General features: G+C 47.6%; 1 protein-coding gene across 11 annotated transcripts in view; it reads left to right on the top strand.

Annotated features, from left to right (window-relative positions):
- The first annotated feature begins 12,318 nt into the window (after positions 1-12,318).
- The window catches only part of LOC102732905 (protein Cryzl2-like), a 42,678-nt gene continuing 37,021 nt past the window's right edge, over positions 12,319-17,975 (top strand). For 2 of the 11 annotated variants that reach the window (XR_014146435.1, XR_014146436.1), the window contains exons 1-5: positions 12,319-12,649; positions 14,947-15,043; positions 16,376-16,434; positions 16,974-17,039; positions 17,765-17,874. Coding sequence is in view for 8 of the 11 variants with exons in the window: in XM_081824664.1 (XP_081680790.1) it covers positions 12,413-12,649; positions 14,947-15,043; positions 16,376-16,434; positions 16,974-17,039; positions 17,765-17,874 (569 nt within the window). In the remaining 3 variants the exon portion in view is untranslated. The remainder of the gene's footprint in view (positions 12,650-14,946; positions 15,044-16,375; positions 16,435-16,973; positions 17,040-17,764; positions 17,875-17,975) is intronic. The other 9 variants (XM_081824664.1, XM_081824663.1, XM_081824659.1 and 6 more) reach the window with 8 other exon arrangements.

The raw sequence follows: 17,975 nt of genomic DNA, 5'->3' as shown, positions 1-17,975 counted from the left end.
ACAGAGGAAAAAAAAAAAAACCTCGTTGAAGTGCCTCTTCCTGAGTAAGTCCACTGTCAGGAAAGGAAAATCCAAACGCTCAAATATTCTATTTTTGTGCCCAAGGCTCCTGGCCCTGCACACAGACCCTTCCTTACTCTGAAGGAAAGGAAACTGGGCGCGAGGCCTGCTGTCTCCACGGAGGCCAGAATTGAGGAACTGTGTTACTCGAAGGCCTGTTCTCCACAAGGCCTCCATTTTAGGAAATGAGGAGAGGGCGCAGGATGCCTGGGACGGGCATGAGGGCGGAGTTGGTAGGAAAGGAAAAAAGTGCCTCTCTGGTGATTCTCTAGGCAAACAATCGTGGAGCTAGACTTTAATTGGAAAGTTCAGTCAGCTGCATTAGTATTCCGCTTCTTGGGGGTGTCCTGGGGGTTTACTGCCTTCACCTGTCTCTGGGCTACCAGGTAGATAAGGATGGGAGGCCTGGTTAAGAGGTCTACGGTTTGATGTGTGGGCCAAGTGAAAGTACTAAGTCAGTAATAAGAGCAATAAAACAGCAGTTATGCAGGTAGATAAGGCCTCTCTTTGTTTAGTTCACATCAATTTTGTGCGTCGATTCGCAGGGTTGTTGTTTTCCCTCTGGATTGCCTTGAACCAGTTCGGTGGTGGTGCTTAGGGCGTCCAACCTAGGAAATGGGGTTCAACCCACTCCTCTCAGTCCAGGAAGGCCTTGCCCCCCTCCCCACTTCGCCAGAGATGGCCTTTTGTGAGGACCCTCCAATATGTGACAGTCACATCTCTTGGGCTATTTCTGCCTCCTCTGTTATCTGGCCTGCAAGGTCGGCCTTAAAAAGCGACCTCCGTGTTTAAAGGGTTTTCCTGGGAAGCTGGTGATTGAGGATGGAGGAAGGAAACGAGAAAGTTCCAATTAAAGAGACAGATGCCTCTGGCTTCGCTAGCTTATTAATACGCTGAGGTAGCCCTGACCCTGGCTGGCACAGGCAGAGCCCCCTAAAAGGCAGATCTGGTCACAGCACTAACCCAGCTCACAACCCTTCCATGGCTCCCCAGTGCCCTTAGGGTAACCCTGGATGTCCCCAGGTGGAGTTACAAGGCTGCTCTGCATGAGCTGGCACCTGCTTGCCCTGTGCCCCACCCCGCCCGCGTTCCCTGTCCACCCCCTTCAGTTCCACTGAATTTCTTTCAGTTCCTCAAATGTGGTCTGCTTCCCCTCTTCCCCGACCTCCAAACGTGCCTCTTCTTGCCACTCCTAACTCATCCTTAAGTTGTTGCATTGAACATTTCTACCCCAGGGGAGCCATCCTTCACCCCCCCACCCCAGTTCTGGATTAGGTTTCTCTAGGAGCTTGCACAGACCTCCCCCTTAACCTGTCACTTACACACTACTTTGAAATTACGTGTCTATCTGTCTGTCTCTCCTACTGGCTTGTAAACACCTGAGGGCAGCAGTGAGGTCTGTCTTGCCCACCGTTGTCTTCCCAGTGCATGGCCAGTGCCCGGCACATGCTGGTGGCCCACGAGTATTTGTTGACTATGTGGGCATTGCGCCAGTTGGACGACAGAAGGCCCATTGGCCCTTCCCATGTTTGCATTTGCCATGTTTATTTAAGTCCCTGCTGAGACACAAGGAAGGGCCCCAAATTAGAAAGGCATGCTGCAGTTGGGCGGCCCTGACCTCCCCTCTTTCTTCCCTCTCCCGTCCCACCTTCTCCATGATGCCTTCCCAAGGATCCTGGGTCTCTCGAAGTTCTTCCAGCCAGCTGAGGGCCCCTCATGGAGCTCCTGGTTTGTGTCTAGACTGGCACTGGTCTCAGTTACTGATTGGTTCTATTTTTTATTAATTTGAAAATTAATTTAATATTAATTAGAAATATTTTTTAGCGAGTTCATATTTATGCCTTATCTTCCCCCCATTTTTCTCGAGAGTAGGAAGAATGTCTTTTTTTTTTTTTAAAGATTTTATTTATTTATTTGAGAGAGAGAGAATGAGAGACAGAGAGCACGAGAGGGAAGAGGGTCAGAGGGAGAAGCAGACCCCCCGCTGAGCAGGGAGCCCGATGCGGGACTCGACCCCGGGACTCCAGGATCATGACCTGAGCCGAAGGCAGTCGCTTAACCAACTGAGCCACCCAGGTGCCCCAAGAATGTCTTCTTTTGTCAATCCTTTCTTTAATACCTCCTGTTGGGGTAGCTTTGTAAATATTTAATGAGTAATCCTAGGATGACTTGAAGTCTCATTTTTCTTTACAAGTTGGGTTTATTACAGCCCCACGGTGGAAGTGCATGCTAGATGTATTTGGTGATGTGGCAATTGGACGAAGTTTCTTAAAGGAAACTGTGTTTCCAGGTTGGGCTTGGAAATTGCAGCCCAGAACTCTGTGTAGCCCTGGTCGGTTGGCAGGAGCAGAGCCCACAGCCTGGGAGAAATGTTGTTCCAGGGTGCCCTCTAGTGATCCAAGGCACCACTAGGTCAGAAAGCCAGGGCCAGAGACTCTTGAACTCAGGCAGGAAGCAGAATCATGGTGGGATCTGATAAAACTAGAGATGCCAGGATGCCAAGCCAGCGGGGAGACCAGTCCTTCTAACAGCATCTTCAGGGATTGGATGCACGGTCTTCAGATCACACAGTGAAATACCAACTAGGTGATGCCCATCAGAGTAAATGTTCCAGATATGTAGTCTGAGGATACCCAATGTCATTCCTCTGCTTATGGGGATGGATCACCGACTCCTTGCTCACAGCTTAAGTGTGGACCTCAGTAAGAAAGAGAGAGACACAGAGGCGCCTGGGTCTCTGGTATAAAGTACAGTCTAGGACACACAAGAGCAGGAAGCAGCATTTTTAGCTGGACCATTGAGCAAATGGTTTAGAAAGGATTGTGTTACCTTCGCTCTCTCTTTTTTTTTAAAGATTTATTTATTTGACAGAGAGAGAGAGCGAGAGAGAGAGCACAAGCAGGGGGAGGAGCAGAGGGAGAGGGAGAAGCAGGCTCCCCGCTGGGCAGGGAGCCCAATGTGGGGCTCGATCCTAGAATCCTGGGATCATGACCTGAGCCGAAGGCAGTTGCCTAACCAACTGAGCCACCCAGGCGCCCCTGTGTTACCTTCTCTTGATGCCTATTCTCCAATCGAATGGAGAGAAACCCCTCTTCTCTTTTTGTGCGCTTCCTGGCAATGGGCACCTGGTTTCTATTGAACACACTTTCCACGGCCAACACTATGTTAGAATGTTCCCACATATCGTCTGTGGAAGTCCCTGGAATCATCCCAAGTGAGGCATTCCTTATGCCATAGAAGCAGAGAGAAGGATTAAAATGTTTGTTGAACCTTGAATGGTGATAAATGACTCTGATTTGCAGCCTAATACTCAAGTCTAATTATTTTATGTGCGTTTTCATGTACTAATAGCACCTGATGAATTAAGTTAAATGGTAAAACCACATTTACTGAGTGTCCACTATGTGTCTGGACACCGTGTTGGGCTGTGGAAATATAAAGGAGGTAAGGCCGAGTGCCAACCCCACCGGGCTCAGAGCTTAGAGGGGACACTACCTCTGATGCGGTGTAATGATTACCCTACCGGAAATACGGACCCAGGGCTAGGATAGCACAGGATGATTACGTCTCTCCATGGGAACCAGTTGATAGAAAGAAATGCTATCACAGATCCACTCTAATATTCTAATAATTGATGAACATTAGTATTTTTCATGAGGGATTGGGTAAAACCATGTCATTCATTTTCAAATTATCTTGGACAAAAGAGTTATCAAATCTCTCTTCTCACAAATAACCGTATTTTCTTTCACACCCCCAGCTCCGTTATTACAATCTTTAAAACAAAACATGAGGTGCTGGTGGCCTGACGCCATCTGATTTCAGTCCGGCTCATTTGCTTGTCTGGAAAACTTTAAGCAGAGGCTCACCGAGCCCTTAATGAGAAAGCTCATTAGAAAGCCGTCTGAAATGGGGAAACAAATTACATGCACAACACAGTCCCCTCTTTCCTCCTCATTTCCTTCCCCCCGTGTCCCGGGGTTAGAAATGACGAGGCGAAGTGAGTCATCAGGTCAAAACAAAGTGCTGCCGAATGGGTCGGTCTTTACCTTGTTGCTTCATTGCAGCACTAAAACGTTGCCCAAACAGCAGGAGGGCCTCGAGCATGTAATGACGGCCTTGGTAAAGCCTTTGATAGTGTCTATTTGGGTGGAACTTGAGCTTGTAATTGGCGATGCACACATTGCCTGATCTCCGAGCCTCTTCCTAGAAAGCTGGTTTATTCCTGGTGAAGGGGGAAGTTTCCTTCCTTCCAGGTGTATCTATGAAGGTTTCCTCAGGAGGATTTTTTCAGGGTGGTGGTGGTCGCATTCAGGGCTGGCCCAGCTGCAAAGGGTCTCATTAAGTCCCTCCCTACCCTTCTCAGATCAGGAGTTTCTCGAATGAGGATAGACTTCCTGCCTCCTGGCTTGAAAGGAAGTGAGGGCAGTGACTGTCCACTGGGAGGAAGAAATGGGAGGTGGCTTGTTGGTTTTTTTTTTCTTCTTCTCTTATCCTGGAGTTTGCAAAAGGAAGGCGACAAACACCAAACAATTCTTCCACACCTGGTAGCAACACACTGTTTGTGGGGAAAAGGAAATCCTTCCTGCCACCTTGTCCGCTGAGTTCTAGAATTTGCTGGGGTTGAAGCGCTTACAATGAAATACTTGCAATGTGGCTCTTTTCTGTGCCAAGGTGGAGACACTGACTCCTTCTTTAAAGTCAGAAGACGAGGGTCCATCCCATACTCGCTGTTTGGCTCTTTCTAATTTTTTATTCTCTTTTACTTTTTTTTAAGTAGGCTCCACGCCCAGCGTGGGGATTGAACTCTCACGACCCTGAGATCAAGAGTGGCAAGCTCTATCAACTGAGCCAGCCAGGTGCCCCCTAGAGGTTTGACTCGTGAGAATTTTTAAAACACCTTTAAACTGAAGCGCCTATCATGTGCCAGGCCCTGTGCCAGGCACTGCGAGTGCAAAAATGGAGAAGTCAATGACTCCATCCTGAACTTGTTCGTAATCTCCTGGGGAACATGGACGCACAGTCTCAACACAACGTGATCTATGCTTTACTGAAGCTATGGAAGAGTGGCCAAGAAGGCAAGAAGAGGGGACTGTACATGTTCCTGAGGTGGGGGAGAAGAGCAAGAAGGTGAGAGGTGGGGACACTGTGGTGAGGGAGGCCCCACAGATCAGGAGCTGGAGCAGGATTTTGAAGATGAAAAGAGAGTTCATGTAAAAGAGAGAGAGAGAAGGGTGGTAGAAAGAACCCTTGGTAGAAAGGGCAAGACTGAGAAGGAGTGGGCTAAGTGGGAGGGAACGGGAGAGACTGGATCCAAATGCTGTTGGAGGCTCATGATGATGGAGACTGACTGGCCTCCACTGGACTGATCGGACTCGGCAGATGGGACATCAGTGGTGACTGTAACAAGAACAACTTCAGGGCACTTAGGGGAAGATCCCAGAGGAGAATGAATGGAAGGAGAGCAACGGAGCTGCCTTCTTTGCCCGGCTGGGGGTGGGGGGAGGAGATGAATAGGGTGTTGGCTGGAGAGGGATGAGGGATGAAGGAAGGTCTTGGTTGTTTTGGTCTGTAATTGAAACTTGGGCATGGTTCTCTACCCCAGGGCAGGAGGCAGTGGAGAGAGATGGGATTAAATAGGGTTAATTCCTACCTTGTAGTCCTGAGGATTAAATGAGATCCCCCTAGGCCAGCCCTTTGTGTAAAGAGATATACACATGTGAAATATGATTATCCTGCTATTGAAATAAAACCTCCACGCAGCACAAGGCTGCCGAGTTGGGCAAAATCTCCATTATCTCCCTTATCACTTGGCGGCTCTGATAGGCCAATCTCCCTCTCCATAGCCTTTTTGTGTGCGTGCTGCTTTCCTATTTCCTCTTGCCACCACTTTAGACCCAGAGCCCAAGAATGAATTGAGCCCTCCTTGACATTTCTTCCTGCCAACAACACAACTCGCCAGTTCCCTTGGATCACAACAGGAAGCTGGGGGCTGATAAGTGAGAAGCATTAAGGGAGGGGCACGAGCCTTCTTATTGTTAGGAGGTGGGGCTCCTGTCCAGACCTCTTGGAAACTTGCTTTTTCAGTCGATCAGCTTTTCATCAGATAACACTGGAGCTACCTGGGTTATCTGGGCTCTGAAGTAGATTGTCCCCTCATGGACACCAGTGGCCTCCTTTTTCTTCTTCATTGATGAGCTGCAAGTCCTACTCGGGCAGAGATTTTTGTCTGTTATGCTCGATGCTGTATCCCCAGTGACTAGAACAGTGCCTGGCACATGGATGGTATCTAAAAAGTATGTGTAAAGTGAATGAATTCACCCATTCATTCATCCTTTCTTTCTTTTTTTTTTTTTTAAAGATTTTATTTATTTATTTGACAGAGAGAGACACAGCGAGAGAGGGAACACAAGCAGGGGGAGTGGGAGAGAGAGAAGCAGGCTTCCCGCAGAGCAGGGAGCCCGATGCGGGGCTCGATCCCAGGACTCTGGGATCATGACCTGAGCCGAAGGCAGACGCTTAACGACTGAGCCACCCAGGCGCCCCTCATTCATCCTTTCATTGACTCCGTCAAAATGAGTATGTCCTATGCGCCAAACCCACCAAACCCATCCTAGAGGAACAGACAAGTAACACTTGCTACCAGTTAAAAAAATGTATATTCCGTGCCAGGCGCTTTACATATAATAGTTCATGTAACCACAATCCCTTTACAAATGGGGACACTGAGACTCGGAAAGAAGACCCTTGGATGAGGGTATATGGCGGGGAAATGGTGAAGTTGGAATTCCTGGCTGCCTCACTCCCAAATCTATGCCCTTTCTACACACTACCTGCTTCTCCAGCCTCGTCTCTCAACCCATTCTCCAGCTCAAAGCCATCATTTTTGTCCTAGCTGACCACTTAAAATTTCTTGAACATGCCGCATTCTCTCTCCCGCACTCTTTGCCTGGGACTCACTTAGCTGTGCCTTCTGTCTGCCGAATTCTTCCTCCTCTTTCCTCTGGGAGGCTCTCTTGAAATGAGGCTCTCCAGCTGGGGTAGCTTGACCTTCTCCTGTGCTGTCCCAGCCCCCTTTGCGGCCCTCTGTCATAGGACTTATCACAGGCATCTTTGATGCCTAATTAAGTGTGCCTCCCTCCATTAGATGGTGAGAGGTTCAAGGGCAGGGACTATCTTCATAATAGGAGCTGCCATTTATTGAGTGCTGCCATGTACCCTCTTACCTTGCTAAATTCTCAACCACCACCCCAGGTGGGGATTACTATGCTTGCCTTCCATATGAGGATATGGCAGCCCAGAGAGGTTAAATAGTTTCCCATGGTCCCAATAAGTAAGGAGCTAAGTCCAGAATCACACACAGGTGCATGTGATTTCAAGGCCCCAATTCTTTTCACTTTGCTATGCTAGTATCAGAACCATCCACGATGCTCAGAGCTCAGCTGCTGGGATAGAAAGACAGATAAACACTACCTGAACAATGAGATTAGCAAGTGAATACAGGTTTATAACAAAGTTCTCTGGGGAAAACATATGGAAGGGAAGAATTTGTTCTCTCTGGGGGAGGAGGGGTTGGAAAAGCTTCATAAAGTTGCCAGAATGCTTGGGAACTTGTAAACTGGTTCCATAATTATGGTTTAAGGTGGAAAAGAGATCCCGGCCTCAAAGACTGGTGATTAATTTGGGGGGCCATGACAGTCTGCGTCTGGGCCACCACTGGTTCCACATTCGCCCGTCGGGGTGCCAGGAATTTTGAACAAATGCCTGCTGGTACCTGCTGGAAGTAATGGCTGGTCACCAGGCAACCTGGTCAGCACATTGTTTCATTAAAATCTGTGTGTGTGTGTGTGTGTGTGTGTGTGTGTGTGTGTGTGTGAGTGAATACTACTTCATGTAATCATAGTTTTGTTGTGGGTTTTTTTTGAAGATTTTATTTATTCATTTTAGAGAGAGAGCACAAACAGGGGGAACATCAGGCAGAGGGAGAGGCAAGCTCCCTGCTGAGCTGAGAGCCTGACATGGAGCTCCATCCCAGGACCCGAAGGCAGACGCTTAACCGACTGAGCCACCCAGGCGCCCCTGTAATCACACTTTTAATCTCACATATGATACTTTAAATGAAATCGATACATTTTCAGGCTTCCGGCTATATGCATTAGGGTAGTAACTCCTACTTCTGTGTTCCCCTCCTGCTCCTGTCTCTCAACCGCATGCATCCCCTGGAGGCTGCTGTCTCTGTATTCCCTCCTTCAGGGAATTCCTCTTTTCTAGGCTAGAACTACTGTAAAATTCCTATAAAATTAAGCTTAAGCCCACAAGCAAAGCATGGCTTTAAAATGTCTCGTACAAAAGCTTCTTTGTCTGCTCTGGAGGGGGGTGTGAGGGAGGCACAGCGGGCGGCTGGGTACCCGGATACCGATGTCGCCGCTCAGGCTTCCGGAGGCTTCTCAATAGCTCCATTTCCTAACCGTGTGGCCTTGGGCAAGTTACTTACTTCACCTCCTTAAGCCTACATTCCTGATCCGTAAACAAGTGAAATAATAGTATACCAGGAGCAGGACAATCCTGAGGACTAATGAAATAATGCAAAAGCACCTAGTGACTGGTTTGTAACGTTACCAATAAGTGCTAGTTGTAATGATAATTATTATTACTCTTACCGATGGCAGGATGAACCAATTTGGGTGACAGTGATTTGCAACCTACGAAGTGCTATAAAAATGCAAAATATTATTATTATGGTGTCTAGTGTTGAGCGAATGCCAAAGAGCTCGGTAGAAAGAGAAGCCAACAGGAAATCAGGAAAGCCAGATCCATTTTTTTCTTTTTTTAAAGATCTTATTTATTTGAGAGAGAGAAAGAGTGCACATGAGCCGTGGAGGGGGAGGGGGGAGGGGCAGAGGGAGAAGGAGAAGCAGAATCCCTGCTGAGCGGGGAGCCTAATTCCAGGACCCTGGGATCATGACCTGAGTTGAAGGCAGATGCTTAACCGACTGAGCCACCCGGGCGCCCCAGGAAAGCCAGATCCTAATGCTATTCTTGCCACTAACTCCGCGCCGTGACCTCGGGCCAGTCTCTCCCTGAGCCTCAGCTTTCTGGATGGTAAATGAAGCAGTTTGATTAGATTATCTTGAAGAGCAATCCCAGCTCTGAAATTCTATGATTCCATGAATGTTGGAGCAAATAAGTGACATAGCATAGTTTACAGAGTTCTTGGAATAGAGTAGAAGGTCCATATGTACTATGTGTGTCCACAGCCAAAGTTGATCTCTGAGGCTGACAAGTTAACCCCAACTGCAACAATCAGAAAGAGCCATTTGGGGGAATTCAGTGAAAAGGCAAACTACTCCACCACAGCTCAGGAATCTTGGAGGACATCCCTGTGGCAGAAGGTAATAATTTATATTTACAATGGCAGGACAAACTAGTCGGAAGAAAGGTCAGATGATACCCAGCAGCTGTATATTTAGGCAGGGAAGTGAGTCCAAACTCTTAAAATATTTTGGTTCTGTGCCTTGGGATAGTAATGTGCTGGGAGCTCCTCCACTCAGCTTGCAGGGCTCCTTGCTTCCCAGGTTCGTAATGTACCACGCACCTGCTACAGGCTAGACGGAGATATGGTGGTGAGCTCTCTGGGCCACTGAGACCCAGTCTCTATTCTCGGGGAGCTGACAAACTGTTGGATAAAGCATTCTAACTGTGGAGTATACTTTTACCTTTTCAGCATAGTGCTGTACAGTGGTAATATTGTTTGCATATTATTTGTCCATTATTCTGTGAAAACATAGCTGCTTGTGTATTCAGCTCTGACTTGCTTCTCCACCCTCAGCCCTCTAGCAGCTTCTGGATGTTCAGTATTATCTCTTCATGTGAGTTGTACCAGAAGGAAGAGTCATCTGTTACTCTTTTACTTCCTAGGGAGCCCCTCAAACTGGTTTGCAGAGCAGCTCTGGGTTCTTTCTTCTTCTTCTCAGAGGACTGATCTGTTCAGATATCGCTGCTTGGTCTCAGTCTTCCCCAGGGCTCCAGTTTTATTCTTCCTGTCCACTCTTCCATCTTACCCTCAGTTAAAACAAAGTAATCAGAAATGATAACAAAAACTAGACAGTATGGTGTGGTGGCAGCTCCTCGATGGATAGGCTAAATATTTCTTTTGCTACTATAGCAACTACCATTGACTGCCTTGTCACTTACCTTTGAAGCTCTTCGGAAATGTGAAAGTTATTTTGCATATAAATGCTTAAAATCACCTCATTTAGTTAAGATACTTTCATCTCCCTCCAAGATTCTTCTTAAAGGGACTTTTACTATTTTCTTCAGATACTGTTAGACATGTAGAATGCCGCATTGATAGATTTTCCCAGAACTCACTGATTTTCATATTCCCTGAGAATGACAAGGCTATTATAAAAACCACAATAGAAAAAATTTCCATAAAAATACTTAAAAATAGAAGGCTTGATGCTTAAAGATACTTCCAATTATCTGGAAAATTGATGCTAGATAATTGAGGGCTCATTTAACAATTCGTTAGATAAACATGTATTAAATGCCTAAAAGTGTTGCATGTGCAAAGTACTTCAAACATAAAGGAGATTAAGAAATGGTTGTTACTTTCAAGGAGTTCCATTGAAAATTATATCTTGTATAAATACCTAATATTTTACAAAACATTTTCCATATGTTAACAACTCATTTCGTCCTCAGGACAATGAACCCTTGTTTCACACTTCATAAACTTGAGATTTCTTTCTTTTTTTTTTTTTTTTTAAAGATTTTATTTATTTATTTTGAGAGAGAGAGAATGAGAGAGACCACATGAGAGGGGATAGGGTCAGAGGGCAAAGCAGACTCCCCGCCGAGCAGGGAGCCCGATGCGGGACTCGATCCCGGGACTCCAGGATCATGACCTGAGCCGAAGGCAGTCGCTTAACCAACTGAGCCACCCAGGCGCCCAAACTTGAGATTTCTTGTTGCTCACTGTTATTTGGCAGCCAGAATGTTCATTTTGATTCCTGGCTTGATTTTATGTGCCCAATGACTAAGAGTTCACAGAGCAGTTCACTGGAAATAAACTTTTTTCATCTTCTCACTGTCTAGTCCTTGTTCCTTTTAGGCCTGAGTTCCCTCCTGATGGAGTCAAGGGCTAAAATGACTTTTTAGATTCTCTGGCAGTGACCTCTATTTAGCACCTGTGGTGGGGGCCTGGTTCTTGGATTCCTCTCTTACCCAGTCTTCTAGGCCATAATCACAGAAGTTCATTGCTCCTTCATTTTTGCTATTTTCCCTTTGTTCCACCCCTGATCATTCCTTCCAGGTCATTTGCTATCTTGGACTATTTTCCACCAAAAAAACGAAAGAATTTAGCAATTCGGGAATGATCCTGTCTGATACTTTCACTTTATAGAGGAGGAGACTGGGGCCCACAGACATCAGTTGTAATGCCAAAGCCACACAGATAGGTGGTAGAGCTGGGCTTGAACCTGAGAGGCTATGTTCTTTGACCAGATGTCTTTTGAAGACACCAAGGTGTGTTTAAAAGCCATCTGTCAAATGAAATATTCTTCCCAGGATTACGTGCTTCTCTTATCTTGCTAATATATAAATATTTGGTTACTAGTGCAACAGAAATCTACCCAGTTTCATATTTCACAGATGATATTGTTATGTTTTTCCAGAGTATACCTGTTCACCAAGGAACTAAGTAGTCATCAAGTCAATTACTGCCGTCTGCTATGTGCCAGGCAGGATAGAGGCATCAGGAATATGAAAACCACCAGCTTTGGGCCTGCCTTTAATTGCAAGTATTCTTTGGATCTGTGTAAGATCATTCAGCGGTGGATCACTAGTAACTGTACACTTTTAGTGTAAATAGTCCCGCAAATATGAGAAAATTAGTAACAAGAATTGAACTCCAGCAAGGTGTTGATGCAGACATTAAGGCCTTTCTTTACCTGTGCATTTAGGATTTCGCAGTGCAGAGGGACCCAAGCACCGCTATTTACATATCAAGTCCGGTTTTAAAAGTCTCCCAAATTTGTTAGTAAAATGTCAACAGAGCTTAATCTCCGCCGATCTATTCCTTTTATTTGTTTTCTTTCCTCTCCAGCGAGCTCCACCACCGGGGAGGCCGGGGCCCAAAGGGCTCAGACCCCCGGGGAAGCACGGCGCCCTGCGGGTGGGGTGACCCGGGCGCGGTCCCGGCCGCCGCCGCCCGCCCGGGTCGGGTCGCGGCCCGTGGGCGCCCCGCCGGACGCTCTTCCGCGGTCCCCGGGGCCGGGGCGGGGCCGGCGCTGTGTCCCGCGCTTCCTGCCACCTCGGGCCCCCCTCGCGCGCCGCCCTGCCCCGGGCCATGGCGGCGGTGGCTCGGGGCCGGGGCCTCCCTCGGGCGTGGCTCTGCAGGTGGGGCCCCGACTGTCCCCTGGGCCCCGAAAGGCAGCCGGGGGCCCCCCGTAACCCGCCGCTTGCTCTGTGTTGCAGGAGGGCGGGGCCGGGCTGCGGCCGCCACTACCGCGCCGCGCTCTGCGCCCAGCTGAAGCAGCCCTTGGCCATCGAGGAGGTCGCCTCCCGCCCAGTCCGGCCTCACGAGGTAGGGTGGTGACTGGCCTCTCCCCGGGACCCCCGACGCTCCCTTTCACTCTCCCCTCCGCCGCCCCCGCCCCCGCCCCCGCCCCCGCGGGCTTCGGTCCTAAATGGAGTTCCCAAGTGCTCACCTAGGGGGCGACCGGGAGCCTGGAGCGCAGCTCCGTCCTGGGCCGGAAGGGCCCTTTCGGGGTTCACAAAAAGGCCACAAGTGCTGAAGGAAGATTGCTCCCCCAAACTCAAATGTAGGCCTCTTGCTGAAGGCCCCGGAACTGTTGCCTTAGAGACAGACAATTCTGATTTGCACAGGGCTCTGCATAGCCCCTTGCAGGTTATTGGTTTAATACGCAGAAATGGACCCCATCCTTGGCTTCCTCTTCAGTGTCAGCATTTAATGTTCTGTCCTTCCTCCTCCCCTAGACCAGTCCGGTAACGTCTGTCCTATAATTCTGAGTACGTGCCTTGTGCCCTCCTCTGGTGAGTGCCCTGATGTGGGGTGGGATTAGTTTAGGATTGTGGGCATTTCCAGTGAAATGTGGAGGTCACTTTGGCTCTGCTGGGTGACCTCTCTGGTGCCACGATGTCATCTCGAATGGAGAATGAGAACCTCTGAAAGGTGAAGCAAAGCAGGGAGCCTCAGCGTCAGGGACCCCTGGTGAGAGGGGGCAAGGCGGCCGCAGCCCTGAAGTGTCACTTCCCTAGCAGGGACCCTGTTGTGAAATGGATTGTTTGAGTGAGCATATGATGGCGGCCGGTCTGCTTCCTGGGGTTCATGTGCTGAAAGACGCGTATTCTTGAATCATCCTTGAGGCGAGGTGGAGTGGCTTGAGGACCTACATGCGCCATACATGTCAACAGCTGATGCGTCATGCACACAGTGTGCGCAGCCTGAAGGCTGGGCTCCTTGGTTCTGTTCTTTGCCCAGACACTGCCTCGTAAGGAATTAGCTCATGGGAGTTGGGTCTCTGTGAGTTTACTCACCATCAAATCCTCATACTCTGGAATGGTGCCTGGCACATGGCAGACACTCAAAACATTGTTGAATGGATGCATTTTGTCCATAGAAATGTCTCCTCACCAACATGGCTTCCTCTGTCCTAAATGGGAAATGTAAGCAAACAAAGAAATGAATGTCAGCGATTCTCTCAGCCTTCATTTTCCCCTGTTTCTCGGCCCTGCTCTCAGCCTGTGTCAGAATCACTGGGGCTTGGTAAAACAGATTGCTGGGCTTTGTCCCCAGAGTGTCTGAATCCTTAGGTCGGGGTGAGTCCTGAGAATTTGAAAGTCTAAGTAAGCTCCCAGGTGACACTGAAGCTGGTGGTCTGGGAACCAGACTTGGAGACCACTGGCCTACAGGGTCTGGAAAAAGTGCTGGCTACAATGCTGCAGGCCTGCCTCTGCTCTAGCCTGGGCATGAAGCACAGAAGCTAGGGATCTAGAACTGGCCTCCAAGATGATTGCTGATCCCCAGAACAGCTGGTCATGTTACCCTTCTGCTTAAAATCCTTTAATGGCTTCCCACTGTTCGTACTGTGAAGGCTCAGAGCCTCAGTAAAGACTACGCACCCTTGGATGGTGTGGTCCCTGCTCTGTAGCCCCATCTCTTTCTCCTCTTTGTGCTCTGAGCTCACTGGTTTTTCTTTTGTTCCCATCACAGGGCTTTTGCACATGCCATCAGGTTTGGTTGTGTTAGCACCATATATTTCTCTCCTTAACATTCTGTGTAGGAGTTGTAATTTAACACATAAATCATCACAATTACTTGGCTGATGTCTGTCTTCTCCCATCCAAGTACTAACCAGGCCCGCCTGTGCTTAGCTTTCGAGATCAGACTAGATGGGGTGCATTCAGGTGGGATGGCCGTAGACAGATATCAGATATCTACCATACTCTTAGCTCCATGAAGGCAAGAACCTGTCCATTTTGCCTCATGATTGCACACGGGCACTTAGTTCAGTACTTGGCGTATAGTAGATATTCAGGAACTATTTTGGTGCAACTGAATGAACTTTGTCTCCATGGACATGCACCACTCTGCTTTGCTGCTCTTCCCCTCCAACCCCCTCTTTTTTTTTTTCCCTAAAGATTTTATTTATTTGGGAGAAAGCGAGAGAGCAAGCGCGACTGAGAGAGAGCAGGAGCAGAGGGGGAGTGGGAGAGGGAGAAGCAGGCTTCCCGCGGGGCAGGGAGCCCGACACGGAGCTCCATCCAAGGACCCCGGGATCAGGACCTGAGCTGATTAACAGCAGTTGATGAACCGACTGAGCCACCCAGGAGTGTCTTCCTGCTATGTTTCCTTTGCAGGTCAGAGTTGATGTCCATTTCTGTGGAGTTAATTTTGCTGATATTTTGGTCTGCCGTGGTCAGTATCAGGAAAAGCCCCAACTTCCCTTCACACCTGGTGAGTATGAAGGGGCCAGGTGACTGCTCGGGAGAGAAGCTACAGAGTTTTCGGAACTGCGTGCTTCTCAGGCACGACGCTGGTGTTGCTTGCCTGCCCACAGTGATGCTTCAGATACGTCAGCCTCACCCCTGATTAGAAGCACTAGTGAGCCCCTTGTGGGAAGGTTCTATGACTGTCTGGCCCCTAGTTTTATCCCCCATCTTAGTATTGTGCCTGGCTCATAGTAGATGCTCAATAAAGACGTTAACAATGCACAAATGAATAAATGAATTTTTACATATCATGTCCGGCAGAGTTCTGATCGGAATCCTCATTGGTCCTCGTCACTCCCTTTCATTCCTTGTGAGTGCCTCAGTATTGTTTTTTCACTGAAGGGTCATAAACATGTTTGCAGCTAAAACTCTCAGTCCTCACAAACACATATTCCCAAAGAAACCTAATATCAGAGGATCAGAAAGAAGAAAAAGAGTTTATACATTTCTAGCAGTCCACTGTCTGATTTTAATTATGCCCAATCTGATTACATTTAGCTCCTGAATATGTGGACAAATGACTGCTCTTTGTTCTTGAAATTTAGTTAAAGAGATAGAAGTACAGCTTATTGTGTATATAGTACATGTATATTTTATACAGACATACACTATTAAGGATACAGTGATTGCAAAATAGTTGCTGTGTTTTGGCCTTGGGGTGTTTTGTTGTGTCTCGATATTTGGAACCATTTCCCTCTGTTTGTATTTGCTGACATGCTGGATGGGGGGAAAATGTCATAGTTAATTGACTTATTCCTCTGGCAGCTCAAGTGGGGAATGTATGATCATTAAATTCAGAAATTTTGGAGGTGGAAGAGGAAAGAGCAGACGACATCAGTTCATCCAAATTGAGCCAAGAACTGTATGAATAAATACAGTTCATGTCCTTGAGGGCCTCACAGTCTACAAGAGGAGATACAGAAACAGATAAATACACTATGATGAACATTGTAATTGGGGTGCTGTAAAGAGCCCAAGGCCCCCGTGAGCAGGATCAAAAGTACTGGTGTACCTGTGATTCTCTGTGTGTTTGCCCATTTTTGAAATTTTCATTTGTAAATTGGTAAGAAGGTAAATTGTAAAAAGGGACTGCTATCACCTTTCAGGTTGTGATCATGAAATCTTAAGTTCACTTTCCTGTGCTTTGGGTACAACGCTCTTCCCTGGGGGGCCGTGGGGGGACACTTAAGCCCTCTCAGCTCTAAACAGCGGATGGGATGGCCTGTTGATCAGGCTCTTCTCGTCTCCATGGTGCTGGGCTTTATAGATAACCTAGTGTTTAAACAATTTGTTTTAGGAATGGAGTTTTCTGGGACTGTCCTGGAGACAGGCGCAGATGTCAGCACAGTGAAAGAGGTAAATGAGTTGACATCTAGGGAATTGATGTGTGTGTAGCCATGAGAACTGTGCTAACCTCATTTGCAGCCAAAGCGTCTTGCTTCTCTTGGCCTTTGCGAACAGACGCCAGAGGGAAACCAAGATGAAGGGGGAAGAAACTAATTCTGAATTGGAGGAAGGAAGCCGGTGGAAGTTCCTGGCTTCGGAAAACCTTGTATTACTAAAGAAGGAGCACCTCAGTCTTCAGTTACTGAGAGGATAGAACATTCTCAAGTTTTAGCCTCTTGTGAAAAAGATACTGGGATTCTAATGTATTTCAACTTTTTCCTTACTCTGTCCTGTCCAAAATGTGCTCATAGTGTCTTGGCATCCTGGTGGGGGTATTGAGAAGATGGTTGAATTATTTACTAAACATTAACTCTGAAGAGATGATTTTGGCAAACCTGTGTCTTATGGGTCAGGAAGAAAGATTTTCTTTCTTTTTTTGATTAATTTGGTAAGAGGTAAACGGCAAGGCCATGCATTTGAAGAAGCCCTTAATGGTATTTTCTCTTCAGGGAGATCAAGTTATTGGCGTGAGTGGTTTTAATGGTATGGCTGAAGAATGCATCGTTGACCAAAAGGTATCCCTAGCTCTCAGTGTGTCTGCTTGGAGATTTTTTTTCTCCTTTCTTTTCTTTAATCTCCACCTAGCTCTCCTTCCTTGTTACCCTTCTCTCCCCCTTCTTTGTATTTGTATCTCAGCCAAGCACTTCTTTCTTTCAAATGCTAAAGACTTTTCAATGTTGGAGTGACAACCCTGCACAGAGCTTTGTTTGTGTGGAGTGGTGAGATGAAGAAGGGCATTTTGTTTTGCGAGTCCTGGGGCAACTGGCTGGCTGTCCAATTGAACCATAGGTAGTTTTGGTAGAAAACCTGGTTTGGGGCATTGAGCTGGATATAATAGGTTTCTCCCCCACATCACGTTTGTGAAAGAGCTAGTCTTGGGTAGGCGTGTATAGGCAGTGGATGGCAGCCCCTAATGGTGAAGGGTACGCATTTTTCCCCCCACAGCTTTATTGAGGTAAGAAGGACATACAACCATCCGATTCATCGATTACAGTACAGTTCCATTCTCTGAAACTTGGTTCCATCCCGAGCTAGATGCCAGCCTTGGGATTTGTGAAGACCCATACACCCAGGTTTTGAACTCTGTCACAGCTTGCTTCGTTTTGACTTCTGGTGGGTTTCGGTTCCTGACAGGCTTGGTTCCTTTACACATCAGTCACTCAATCGGATCATAATGTTTACTGAGCAGCCTTTATGAACAGGTACATGTGCTTAATCCCTAAGTTATCTCTTTTTACAGAAATTGTGGCATATTCCAGAAGGGGTCCCCCTCCGAGAAGCTGCTACCCTGCCTGTATCTTATGGCACTGCTATTTTGGCCTTGGAGCATCGGGCATGCACTCGGCCTGGGTAAGAGGCTGTGTAGACAACCCAGGGCTAGTATCTCCTTCTGAGATCAGAAGTGCCCAGCAAGACCCTGCCCTTTCCCTTCCCCTCCCTAACCTTTAGCT

The sequence above is a fragment of the Leptonychotes weddellii genome, chromosome 6 (assembly GCF_054177405.1).
Source record: "Leptonychotes weddellii isolate Sample4059 chromosome 6, ASM5417740v2, whole genome shotgun sequence".
NCBI classification, from domain to species: domain Eukaryota; kingdom Metazoa; phylum Chordata; class Mammalia; order Carnivora; family Phocidae; genus Leptonychotes; species Leptonychotes weddellii.
Note: the sequence above shows the minus strand (reverse complement) of the source record. Positions and strands in the feature narration are given on the sequence as shown.